Here is a 13,263-nt window from a genome sequence, read left to right on the forward strand (position 1 = left end):
TGAATGCTCACAATCAGTGCGAGGTTTTTCGTAACTTTTCCGTTTTATTTTAACTCAACAATGGCTGAAGAACTGATTGCAAAGCTGCGATCTGAAAATGCTTCATTAATTTCTGAGCTGAAGAAGGGCGTCAGTAAGCTGCAAATATATGTAGACGGAGAGAAAAATAAAGCTTTGACAGATTTGAAAATACAGACATATAAACAGTCCGACAAGCCAACGGCACGTAGCAAACTAGATTTTAGGCCTAGCTCAAATAAGAAGGAAAAGAACAACCGTATCCCAAAACCTCGGCTCAAAACGGGGATAGATAACCATTATAGCTTTTCAAGGGATCCAGAGACTGTTGTTACAAGTACACCGATGGCTCAAAAGACTGCCCTTGAATCTGAGGGAAACATACGACGCAAAAGTAACAAGGTGACAAGGACGCCAGATCGCTGCAACTTTAGAAATCCAGAGAACGCCCAGAGGACACAACCGAAATCAATTCTACGGACACCGGATGCGCGCAAGGTGAGTTATAGAATTAAAAAATGTTAAGCCTCCAAAAAGCTTTTTAGTGTATCGGTGGTGCAAATTTGAGATCTTGTGTGAATCAAAGTTTTCGTTTTGCATGTAAAATGCCCTTTCACCTACTACTCTTAAGCCATCAGTTAGCCACTTGATTACAGTACGAAAGACATTTGTTTTGAACCTATACAATAAAGCAATCAAAATAGAGAATTCAATGGTGAGCATGCAGTTATGTACCGAGCCATCAAAATAACAGAAAGTGCTCTTGCACAAAATGTAGCGAAAAACGAAAGCAAATTTAGAAATTTTTGCCAATATTCGCCATTAACAAGGGGGCTCAGCCCCCTATGAGCCCCTAGCTCTACACCCCTGGTTAAGCTCAGTGCACATTTGAGCTATAGCTGAGCTCAGCTACACTTGTGACTGTTGGCATGTGATGTTTCCTCAAGTATATGATGTCCTATTACCAGACTGAAAAGTTTGGTCTGCCTGGGGAACGCAGTAATTTTTTCCCTTCACTCCACCTGCGCATTTTCAAGATTTTGCCATAGATTACTTTATAGTCTGGTCCTGTTGTGAGATTTTCATCACCTGTGCCATTGGCACAGGATATACAGCACATTGAATAATTTTATGTATAAGTGAACTTTTCCTCACAGTGTTATCCCAGACTGGAAACTTTGTTTCTTGCGCAGGCAAGTTCACGCACCTGACTGTGCGACTGTGCGCCTGAAATCACCCACTTTTAAGAAATTTGTATGTTTATTAATGTGGAATGTATTCAAATCGGGACTTTGCGTGACCAAAACAAAAGTGCGCAGATGTAAAATTTGAGTGTGCGGGCAATATATCGGGGGCGCGCGAAAAAGTTTCCAGTCTGGGTGTTATCAGCGATCAGACCAGCAATCAGCTATGTGAATGTGCTTGCAATGGGACACACCCATGCCATGCTCAGATCTTGAAATGCCACACCTTTTTCCAGGTATTCAGGGACATTTTAGAAACAATATCTCAGGTGTGCACTTGCCAAACTCTGCAGTCTGGGTTCCATGGGTGCTGGAACCTTGTCAGGTTTTCTTGAGACAAATAGCCTTTAGTTTCAAATAAAGCATAGCTATTAGTGAATACAACCTTGTACTACAGCCTTTTGTGCTCTCTGAATAGGGTTATGTGAAAGAACTGGCCCATACTGTGGCCATGGCAATCTTTTGTCATATATTATTGTTTTCTAAAGAAAGGAACCCTGTTGTAGTATTGCCATTCCATTGTTCTTTATAGTGTTTTGGAAGAAAAGAAATCCTGTCATAGCCATGGCAATAGACTGTCTCTAATAATTTTCTACAAGCAAAGGAACCATCTTGGAATCCATTTCACAAACACTTTGCAAACATATAAACCATTAACTTTATATGGTTTCTGTTTTTATAATGGGAGCATAGAGCTACAAATGAAGGCTATATGTGCATGACGATGGACCTTGCTTTAAGTACTCAAATGCGAAAAAGACCAAAACCTTATATAAATAAATTTCAAAGCATATGAATAAAGTACCAAAGCAAAATATTTTTGATATTAAAGATAACTTTTTCAATAAGCCTTGTGAATTTCTTCTTTGTTTTTATTTACTGGCCTAGCTAACCTGGACAGGACAGATCATGGCCATATTGATCATGGCTCATAAAAGTATTTTGGCTATTGTTAAGAGCATCAGCAGACAATTTCTCTCTAAATGCTCTATTTTTTGCACTAGAAAAATGCCTCTTGGTCTGACTCATTGAACACCAATCTTATTTGAGAAATTTGTCTATTAAGGCAAGTTACTGTACATAAATTAATAATTTAGGTTTGAAATATTTTCATATTTTGTATCAGATTTTATGTTTTCTTCTATTTCAGACTCCAAAATCTCAAAAAACCAAAGTCTATTTTCCTTCAAATTGCATTGAAACAAAGATATATAAGCAGGATAATTCAAATACAGTGCCTGAAAAATCATTTTTGGGTTATGATTGGATTGCTGGCCTAATTGATAATGGAAATGAAGCTTTAACAGAAAATGATGACTTTTTCAATGAGATAAAAGAATTTAGAAGGGTGAATATGGATGAATGCATAAGCAGTAAAGTTATGACGAGCTCTGGGTAAGTGGTTCTCTATTACCTTTTTAAACGTTTTTACTAAGAGTTAAAATATTGAAAATAATATTAAATGAATAAGGAAAAATAAAGCATTTTGCAGTTTCTAGGCTACATATAAATCTTTCAGAAATATATTGGGTGTTGATTGAAATGAATGTGTCTGGATATGACTGCTTTAGAGTGAATCAAATGCCCATTATTTTATTTCAGAAATTTTGTAACTTTGGTTGTTGCTTATGTTTGTGATATTAAGCCTTTCCCCTTGCCTAAAATAGATGTTAGCTATTTACTGCCTTGGCATACCTATGTATCCACTTGCAAAGTTATTCCAAGGACCAATGGAAACAAAAGGTTCTTTTATCTTTTCTTGGTCATTTGCATCCGTAATCTTAGCTATTTGTCATAGGTGGATAACTCAGATAATGAAACCATGATTTTTACATTTGTCTTTAAAAGATTTTCTTTTTAAAATGAATGTATATTTCATGTTATATTCAGTATTGTTATATTTTTAAATTTTGCATTTGTATTATGTCTTTTAGCACACCACAAAAAGGAACAACCTTAATACCTCATGTTTTTGACACGAAAGAAGTCACTTCCCACAATGAAGTTACTGATTTTTGTTGTAAGTATTTTTGTCTTGATTGCTTGAGAAACTTGACGAGGCAGTGTAAAAGAAGGCCCTCAAACTCCATCAGATCTACTTATTTTTAAAATCTATAATCTTTGAAATGAACTTTATTAAAAACAATCTTTTGGTGGTACAAAACTTGGAAATGGCTTTGAAAAAAGCAAACATTTGAGTAAAATAAAGGTTTTCGTCTGACACTCTTCAGAGTTTGAAACATAAGAACATAGATCGAAAACTCTACGCTAGGAAATACATATACCCAGTTGTGGATCGAAAAAGGCCAATCAGAAACGAGAGCACATGACTGTTGAGGTTGACCAATCAGTGCCGCTTGCCTATAAAGATGTTACCAATGGAGGTGAAAACGAACTCCTTTTGTCTACACAATAGTGGGTTTTCGTGCTTATGTAGATAGATTCTAAAACTGCTAGATGGAACGACGATCGGGCTTTACCAATAATCCGAAACATGTCGCCATTATAGTTTTTTGCAAAATCTGGTTTTTCCTGTAAATGCTGCCCGATAGCAGAATCGCAGGTTTTAGTTGTACTTCTAGATCTGCAAGACCGAGGTGGCGCTTCTCTTTGGGGATGAGTTTTGTTTCTAATACTAGACGGAACATGTTGTTTTAGTCTATCCTCCAATCTTTGACCAATCGTAGACAAGATGGGTCCAAGTCTTGGGGGGGGGGGGGTACATTAACATGTGTGAAGGTACGGAGACGTGTCATTATTTAGGGGTACTTTCTTAATGAAAAGTGCGGAATTATCGGTATCAGTTTTTGAAATTTGTGCGGAACTATGGGTACCATTTGAAGAAACATGCAGAATTATGGGTACCATTTTGGGGAAATATTGCAAAATTATTAGTAGGGAAATTTAGCATGAACAAAATGATGTCCAGTTAGAAATGAAAGTATTAAATATGTACAATATTGAGATTTTGGGGCATAGGACATACAAAATTTGATTGATGGTTTTTATGTACTTTAAAATATTTATTTACTCTGCAGAATTATGGGTGTAGTTTTCATCATTTTTGCAAAATTTTGGGTCACATTTTTCCAGACATTTGCGGAATTATGGGTCCAAAATTTTGACCGAAATGGAACGTCAACGTCCAAAATTGGGCAAAGTTTACCCCCCCCGAGGTCTAAGTGGAACATTCGGCTTATGTATTTTAGGGAGGCCATACATTTGTGGACGTTGTGAACCTGTGGGTCTTATCCTATCGTAAACTTCGTTGGTCAACAATTTTGAGTTAACCAGCTCCAAAAGGCGTTTTTGAAGTTTCCGCTCTAGCTTGGCCGTTTTATCCTGTGTTTCGACGTCACCCAGTTTTTCGAACTTTTCTTTGTCGAGGAGAATATTCTCCATTTTTTGGATGTAGTCCTTTTTGTTCAAAATAACAACTCCTGGCCCTTTATCGGGCTTTGTGATAAAGATGTCATTATTAGACCGTAGAGATTTTAACGCTTGAAAATGTTCTCTATGCAAAAGAAAATATGAGTGGTCGATGCAAGCGGCACTGATTGGTCAACCTCAACAGTCATGTGCTCGCGTTTCTGATTGGCCTATTTCAATCCACAACTGGGAATATATATTTCCTAGCGTAGAGTTTTCGATCTATGCTCTAGCGGCTTAAACTCTGAAGAGTGTCAGACGAAAAGCTTTAGTTTACTTAAATGTTTGCTTTTTTCAAAGAACTTTATTGAAATGAATAAGTTGTAAATGAACTTTGAAATCTGTGTATCTTTTTTCACCGGTAAGCAACCATTCAATTTACTTGTTATTCTTAAAACAAGCTACCCTCAATTTTCCAACTGACATTCACTATCAAGTAGACTATCAAGCTGTTGAATTGTATTTTTTCTCTGAATGTTACTCAGCATCTAGGAAGTAAAAGGTGTTCAGTACTGATCAGTTTGTCAAGCACGCCCTTTTTAACAGCCACCTACAGTTAAAAGCAACAAGTTTTATCATGTTTTTAACCTGAATTAAAAATTTATATGTTTCAGCTGGAAGTACCTATACAGTTGACAAAAGGCTACTACCTGTACCTATCCATGGTCCATATTCACAATGCCCTGTATGCAAGACAAAACCAGAATCAGAAACAGAATATGCAGAAAGTTATGTTAGGTATGTCAACCTGATGACATTGTAACACTTCATCTTTTCTTGATACTGAAAATGCAGCTACAATGTACACTTACATTGGAAACGTAATGTGCCGACTGTCACAAGGTGGCAGTACAGCTACCAGTTATTTTAACTTTCATTAACTTTGGTAAAAATTTCATAAAAGTGCTAATATGACTATTTTCATAGGAAATAATAGAAAATTTCTCAAGGTAAAGTATTGGCGATATGAATTGCAAAAATAGTTTTGATTTTTTCTTATTTCGTAAAAATATCAAATTAACATGCAAAAGCATGAAAAATTTGGCTTCGATGATAGGCATACCTGCAAACGAGTTTTTTGCACAAACTTGTGAATTTGGATTAGGATGAACTCTGTGATACGTATTTTATGCTTTGGTGTCTAAACTGGTTATTTTCCTCACTGCTTTAAAAATGAAAGCAAAAGGAATCTTGGTTTACATTTTTGTTGCTGCAATATGGGCCTAATGGCGTCTGGCCATTCTGTGATGTATCACAATATGATTCAATTGTCGCAAATTTCAAAGTAATATTTTCCATTCCATTGCAATGGAACAGATAATACTGCAAGTTGCTTGAAACCTTATTCCATCTGAATAGAAATGCAATTTTTTCCACAGTAAACCAGTGCACATTGACATTATGTCTCAATGATATTAAAATAGACATCACAAAAACATCACAGAATTGTTGCTTTCTACAAACTACCAGGCCAATTATGGCTCTCAAAAACCTAAAAGTTATCTTGTCGATGTTTTTCTAATTTTACCATGTGAAATTTGACCGAACCTGTTATATAGTCATTATTCGATTTTGGCAAATCTCAAAGTTCCAAAGCTTTGAGGCCTTCCAATCAAAAATTAGCGTTTTGACTTTTTAGAAAATAACTTTTTAAATTTTTTTAAAATTGTTGCTAATGCTTTGAAGCTTTGTTTAATTTGATTTGAAACAACTCTCGCGCCTAGCTGCTTGACAAAAGTGAGTTAAATTTCAATTATCGTTTAGAACCAGCAAAAATCAAGAAAATTTTCACATTTGTTGTTCTATTACTATACCTTGATAAATTTTGCTTTATTTTTCAATAAAATTTCATCCTATAACTTATATATCTTGCTGTATCCATTTCAATTTATGTTAGCTAAAACATTCTGAAATAGTGCCATCAGATTACGCGATACTTTTGCTCGCTAAATGTATATCCAGTTAGGGATTGAAATAAATACAGGGAAAAAGTTTATTTTTGTTATTTACCATAAACGGGTAATCCCACACATTGTTTGAGAGTCCGAGACAGGAACCAAGCTTTCTGTCTAAACAAGACACAATTTTTGTTTCAATATAAACAGATTAAAAAAGCCTAGGTTAAGAGACAACCTTTCTTACTCGATAACTTCGACATTGTCCTCGTTGTACGTATTTGCTTTCTATGATTTCTTGAGCAAATGTTGATCTGTGATCAAATCTCATTTTATTTTGATATTCTGGCTTTTAAGAATTCTGCGTGACTGTTCTTATCCTGAACTGTTTTGCTAATGATCAACAGACAACTTTTCGAGCACATCAAGTGAATCCATCTATATTTGGGGTACGCAGTATCTCAGCCTGATGGCCCAAAGAACCCGAACATTTTCTTGTCGCTCAATCACATTGTCTTTGTTTTTATGTTCTCTCCTATCCTGTTCTGCACTCATATATAATATGGCATTATGTTTGAGATAGCAAGTATGTTAGATAGTAAATGTCAACTGTAATTACGTATATTTTAATCATCCCCATTTTCTCTTTATTTCAGGGTGAGTGTACCAAGGTCATCTCTGAAGTCTCCTTATAGAATCAAACCACATCGGCGGAAAAGCTTCGATCCTTCGGACTCAGTTGCTTTATCAGAGGTAAGTACTTAGTTTTGATTTAACATTTGAAACTTCATTTTATTTCGTAACTTACAACACTTGTTGTAACAAATTCCGATATTTGAAAAAGAGTGATGTTATGAAACTGCGAAACAGTAGCAAGAATGCAAATCTGCCCGAGTGTATGATAGAAATACGTTGTGTTAGACAGGTAGTAGCCGTTGCCTGGTGCTCGCGCAAAGCTCATGTTTGTAATAAGAACCGTCCTGTCCTTCAACTGAAGCGTTTTTATCTATCTACAGTTGTCCGATGATCGGATAAAACGTGAAACCCAAAGTTGTCACTCGGAAACTCCCTGTTCTGTACACCAAACCATGTTAGATTCTTTAAATTCAAGAAACCTAGAGGATTACACGGTTGATAATTATAAGGTCAAAAAAGCAAAAGAAGTTAAAGGGCCATTCCCAAACTCAGCCTTTTTTGTTTTATTTAAATGGAAGCTTTTCAAAGTGGAAAGGTATTAACCTGATGAAGGGTAAACCTTTTACTAGACTCTGTCCTTATTGAGTCTCGACCCATTTTTAAGGAAAATTTCAGAATACACCTTGCACTTGGTTGCTGCGACTTTTTTTAGACTGGAGTAGTCTTATGGCCGTCGATTGAAAGTCTTGGGCTTTGGTGGTTTCTAAACTCTCCTGTTACTTTCCCTAACTTGTGCAACTCGACACATATTCAATGATAACCGGTAGCAAACTTTTTTCTCTCGGCATCAAGCTATTTCGAAATGATAACTAACCGAGTTAAATACAATGTACATGGAAGATGTTTTTCCTCATAGCACTGCTTAGCTGGTTGGCAGTGCGCTCGGCCGTCTTATGCACCAGGACCTGACGTATTGGATCTCAGATCAAGTAGTAGACATCCTGGCAAAGTCTTATCAACGGTATGTTTATTAAATCAAGTTTTTGACTTACAGTAGTCTTGACGTTGCTTTAACTTTATAAGGCCAAATTACAGTTGACACCGTCTAGATTCAATAGCCGTTTTATGAACACTCACCTTCTCGAAAGAGCTCAACTTTCGATTAAGCCAAAGGTTAAGTAAAATGAAACACCTTTTGCTCAACTACCCGCTATCTCGAACGAAATCCTCGCCAGATTTTGAGTCGGCGGTTTTCAGCTGTATGGCACAATCGACATATTACTGATGTCAATGAGTCTGTGAACAGTTTTCGTTATTATAGAGCTATAATCTTGACACAGTACATATCATAGCAGTTTTGTTTTTTGTAGGCAACAGAAAATCAAATGACGTCATACCACCAAACAACAGAAGATATTCTTAATTCAACCGTGAGGATGCGACATGGGCTGCAGCCGCTAGAAGGCAAAGAAAACAGACATAGACGGGCAAATACGACTGCTTATCCCGCCTTTTAAAGAGGCATTGCCGAGGCATTGCAAATAACGACATTGCAGAGTCCAAATGGCGCTCACCTGTTTTCCAGATCTATCAACAAGAACTTGTGGCTCAAAGGCTAAGATAGAGGTAACAGGTCTAATATTTGGAGCAAGATGGAGATTTGTTTAACTTACAACTATTCATAGTTGCCTACAACTAATGATGCTTGTAAATAGCTTGTTTTGATTTGAAGAGATAATCAATTCATTCGTATGAGTTGCGTATTGCTCTGAATGTCTCGGCTGGTCCTTTCGCTAGAAGAGACACGCTGTTCTAGGCAACCGGCCTTGTTGTTTTCTCTCACAGACAACCTACTTTTTTGGTTTCACGCATAATCGGGAGACAAGATTTAGATATTAATCAAAACGTTTTAGCCGCTATTTTTTCTAGTATCATTTCAATTTTTGTCAAAGAAGCTATACAGAACATATTAATACCTTTCCAGTGTTTATATAGGTAGCTAAAAGTCTTTTCAAATGACAAAATTTCGGTTCCAACTCGGTCTACAATCTATGGTCTTGCTTTTTTGGCAAAATGAGGCACCTAAAAATGCCAAAACATTTTTCACAAGAAACAGCTTTATGTTCATGCAATACACATTCAGTTAATGAGAACCACGATAATATAATTTTATTGTCTAAAATCTAATCCAGAAGTCATCTTTTGAAGAAAAAACAGTTTTCTTTTCCAATCGTTTCGTTCCGAAATGTCCAAAGCCTTGTTTTTTTCCGAAATAAGGATATTCAGATATCGGGAAACTTTTAAAAAACTATTTTTTTGTGACCAAAGTAGCTAGTTTTTGGAAGTTTAGTGCGGTAAGGGAATGTGTGGCTTTAGGCTGAAAACTTTCTGTCACAAATTGACAATTTTTAAAAACTTATGTCAGGGCAATTTTGGTGGGTATTTATGATAGGTAGCATTCAAGCTAGTATTTAAGACGACGATACATAAAAGAAATGGGTTGTCTTGAGGGATATGAATCTGTCTAAATTTGACGCTTTTTGGCAAGCCTATAGTCTTATTCTTTTCAAATTTTGGGGATCAAAACCTGGGCAATTTTTCTGCAAAAACTGGCTTCTTTGACTAAGAATTCTAGGGGAAACCTTTTAGTTACTTATTAAGATTAGAAAATGGGTTTTTTCCAAGAAAAAAGCTTTCAAAATTTGACGATTTTTTGCAAGCCTATAGCCTTACTTTTTCATCAAATTTCTGGCATCCAAACCAGGGCAATTTTTCTGAGAAAAACCAGCTTCTTTTACTATAATACCAAGTGGAAACCTGTTTAATATCTATTAGGATAAGAAAATGGGGTTTTCTGAAGGGAAAGAATCTGTCAAAATTTGACGATTTTTTGCAATCCTATAGCCTTACTTTTTTGTCAAATTTCTGGCATCCAAACAAGGGCAATTTTTTTGAAAAAAACCAGCTTCTTTTACTATAATACCAAGTGGAAACCTGTTAAATATCTATTAAGATAAGAAGATAGGGTATTTTGAGGAGAAAGAATCTGTCAAAATTTGACGATTTTTTGCAAGCCTATAGCCTTACTTTTTTGTCAAATTTTTGGCATCCAAACAAGGGCAATTTTTTTGAAAAAAACCTGCTTCTTTTACTACAATACCAAGTGGAAACCTGTTAAATATCTATTAAGATAAGAAAATGGGGTTTTTTGAGGAGAATGAATCTGTCAAAATTTGACGAGTTTTTGCAAGCTTATAGCCTTACTTTTTTGTCAAATTTTTGGCATCCAAACAAGGACAATTTTTTTGAAAAAAACCAGCTTCTTTTACAATAATACCAAGTGGGAACCTGTTGAATATCTTTTAAGATAAGAAAATGGGGTTTTTTGAGGGGAAAGAATCTGTCAAAATTTGACGATTTTTTGCAAGCCTATAGCCTTACTTTTTTGTCAAATTTCTGGCATCCAAACAAGGGCAATTTTTTTGAAAAAAACCAGCTTCTTTTACTATAATACCAAGTGGAAACCTGTTAAATATCTATTAAGATAAGAAAATAGGGTTTTTTGAGGAGAATGAATCTGTCAAAATTTGACGATTTTTTGCAAGCCTATAGCCTTACTTTTTTGTCAAATTTCTGGCATCCAAACAAGGGCAATTTTTTTGAAAAAAACCAGCTTCTTTTACTATAATACCAAGTGGAAACCTGTTAAATATCTATTAAGATAAGAAAATAGGGTATTTTGAGGAGAAAGAATCTGTCAAAATTTGACGATTTCTTGCAAGCCTATAGCCTTACTTTTTTGTCAAATTTCTGGCATCCAAACAAGGGCAATTTTTTTGAAAAAAACCAGCTTCTTTTACTATAATACCAAGTGGAAACCTGTTAAATATCTATTAAGATAAGAAAATAGGGTTTTTTGAGGAGAATGAATCTGTCAAAATTTGACAATTTTTTGCAAGCCTATAGCCTTACTTTTTTGTCAAATTTCTGGCATCCAAACAAGGGCAATTTTTTTGAAAAAAACCAGCTTCTTTTACTATAATACCAAGTGGAAACCTGTTAAATATCTATTAAGATAAGAAAATAGGGTATTTTGAGGAGAAAGAATCTGTCAAAATTTGACGATTTCTTGCAAGCCTATAGCCTTACTTTTTTGTCAAATTTCTGGCATCCAAACAAGGGCAATTTTTTGAAAAAAACCAGCTTCTTTTACTATGATACCAAGTGGAAACCTGTTAAATAACTATTAAGATAAGAAAATGGGGTATTTTGAGGGGAAAGAATCTGCCCAAATTTGACGAATTTTTGCAAGCCTATAGCCTTACTTTTTTGTCAAATTTCTGGCATCCAGAGAAGGGCAATTTTTTTAAAAAACCCAGCTTCTTTTACTATAAGACCAAGTGGAAACCTGTTAAATTACTATTAAGATAAGAAAATGGGGTATTTTGAGGAGAAAGAATCTGTCAAAATTTGACGATTTTTTGCAAGCCTATAGCCTTACTTTTTTGTCGAATTTTTGGCATCCAGACAAGGGCAATTTTTTTGAAAAAAACCAGCTTCTTTTACTATAATACCAAGTGGAAACCTGTTTAATATCTATTAAGATAAGAAAATGGGGTTTTCTGAAGGGAAAGAATCTGTCAAAATTTGACGATTTTTTGCAATCCTATAGCCTTACTTTTTTGTCAAATTTCTGGCATCCAAACAAGGGCAATTTTTTTGAAAAAAACCAGCTTCTTTTACTATGATACCAAGTGGAAACCTGTTAAATAACTATTAAGATAAGAAAATGGGGTATTTTGAGGGGAAAGAATCTGCCCAAATTTGACGAATTTTTGCAAGCCTATAGCCTTACTTTTTTGTCAAATTTCTGGCATCCAGAGAAGGGCAATTTTTTTAAAAAACCCAGCTTCTTTTACTATAAGACCAAGTGGAAACCTGTTAAATTACTATTAAGATAAGAAAATGGGGTATTTTGAGGAGAAAGAATCTGTCAAAATTTGACGATTTTTTGCAAGCCTATAGCCTTACTTTTTTGTCGAATTTTTGGCATCCAGACAAGGGCAATTTTTTTGAAAAAAACCAGCTTCTTTTACTATAATACCAAGTGGAAACCTGTTTAATATCTATTAAGATAAGAAAATGGGGTTTTCTGAAGGGAAAGAATCTGTCAAAATTTGACGATTTTTTGCAATCCTATAGCCTTACTTTTTTGTCAAATTTCTGGCATCCAAACAAGGGCAATTTTTTTGAAAAAAACCAGCTTCTTTTACTATAATACCAAGTGGAAACCTGTTAAATATCTATTAAGATAAGAAAATAGGGTTTTTTGAGGAGAATGAATCTGTCAAAATTTGACGATTTTTTGCAAGCCTATAGCCTTACTTTTTTGTCAAATTTCTGGCATCCAAACAAGGGCAATTTTTTTGAAAAAAACCAGCTTCTTTTACTATAATACCAAGTGGAAACCTGTTAAATATCTATTAAGATAAGAAAATAGGGTATTTTGAGGAGAAAGAATCTGTCAAAATTTGACGATTTCTTGCAAGCCTATAGCCTTACTTTTTTGTCAAATTTCTGGCATCCAAACAAGGGCAATTTTTTGAAAAAAACCAGCTTCTTTTACTATGATACCAAGTGGAAACCTGTTAAATAACTATTAAGATAAGAAAATGGGGTATTTTGAGGGGAAAGAATCTGCCCAAATTTGACGAATTTTTGCAAGCCTATAGCCTTACTTTTTTGTCAAATTTCTGGCATCCAGAGAAGGGCAATTTTTTTAAAAAACCCAGCTTCTTTTACTATAAGACCAAGTGGAAACCTGTTAAATTACTATTAAGATAAGAAAATGGGGTATTTTGAGGAGAAAGAATCTGTCAAAATTTGACGATTTTTTGCAAGCCTATAGCCTTACTTTTTTGTCGAATTTTTGGCATCCAGACAAGGGCAATTTTTTTGAAAAAAACCAGCTTCTTTTACTATAATACCAAGTGGAAACCTGTTTAATATCTATTAAGATAAGAAAATGGGGTTTTCTGAAG

At 35.1% G+C, this 13,263-nt stretch overlaps 1 protein-coding gene across 1 annotated transcript; it reads left to right on the forward strand.

The window, feature by feature from the left end:
- The first annotated feature begins 29 nt into the window (after positions 1-29).
- LOC135688171 (uncharacterized) lies at positions 30-8,974 on the forward strand. The gene is made up of 7 exons (XM_065204901.2): positions 30-516; positions 2,413-2,657; positions 3,197-3,282; positions 5,306-5,429; positions 7,243-7,339; positions 8,139-8,243; positions 8,593-8,974. Exons 1-7 carry the CDS (start codon positions 61-63, stop codon positions 8,737-8,739), a joined length of 1,260 nt encoding a protein of 419 aa, XP_065060973.2. The 5' UTR covers positions 30-60; the 3' UTR covers positions 8,740-8,974.
- Positions 8,975-13,263: the final 4,289 nt, after the last annotated feature.

The sequence above is a fragment of the Rhopilema esculentum genome, chromosome 19 (assembly GCF_057945365.1).
Source record: "Rhopilema esculentum isolate cy_ngs chromosome 19, ASM5794536v1, whole genome shotgun sequence".
Taxonomy (NCBI): Eukaryota; Metazoa; Cnidaria; class Scyphozoa; order Rhizostomeae; family Rhizostomatidae; genus Rhopilema; species Rhopilema esculentum.

Coding starts and splice junctions, on each gene's coding strand:
- LOC135688171 (XM_065204901.2), top strand. CDS start 61: ATGGCTGAAGAACTGATTGCAAAGCTGCGATCTGAAAATGCTTCATTA. Junction 5,430..7,242: donor TATGCAGAAAGTTATGTTAG/GTATGTCAACCT, acceptor TCTTTATTTCAG/GGTGAGTGTACCAAGGTCAT. Junction 8,244..8,592: donor CTGGCAAAGTCTTATCAACG/GTATGTTTATTA, acceptor TGTTTTTTGTAG/GCAACAGAAAATCAAATGAC.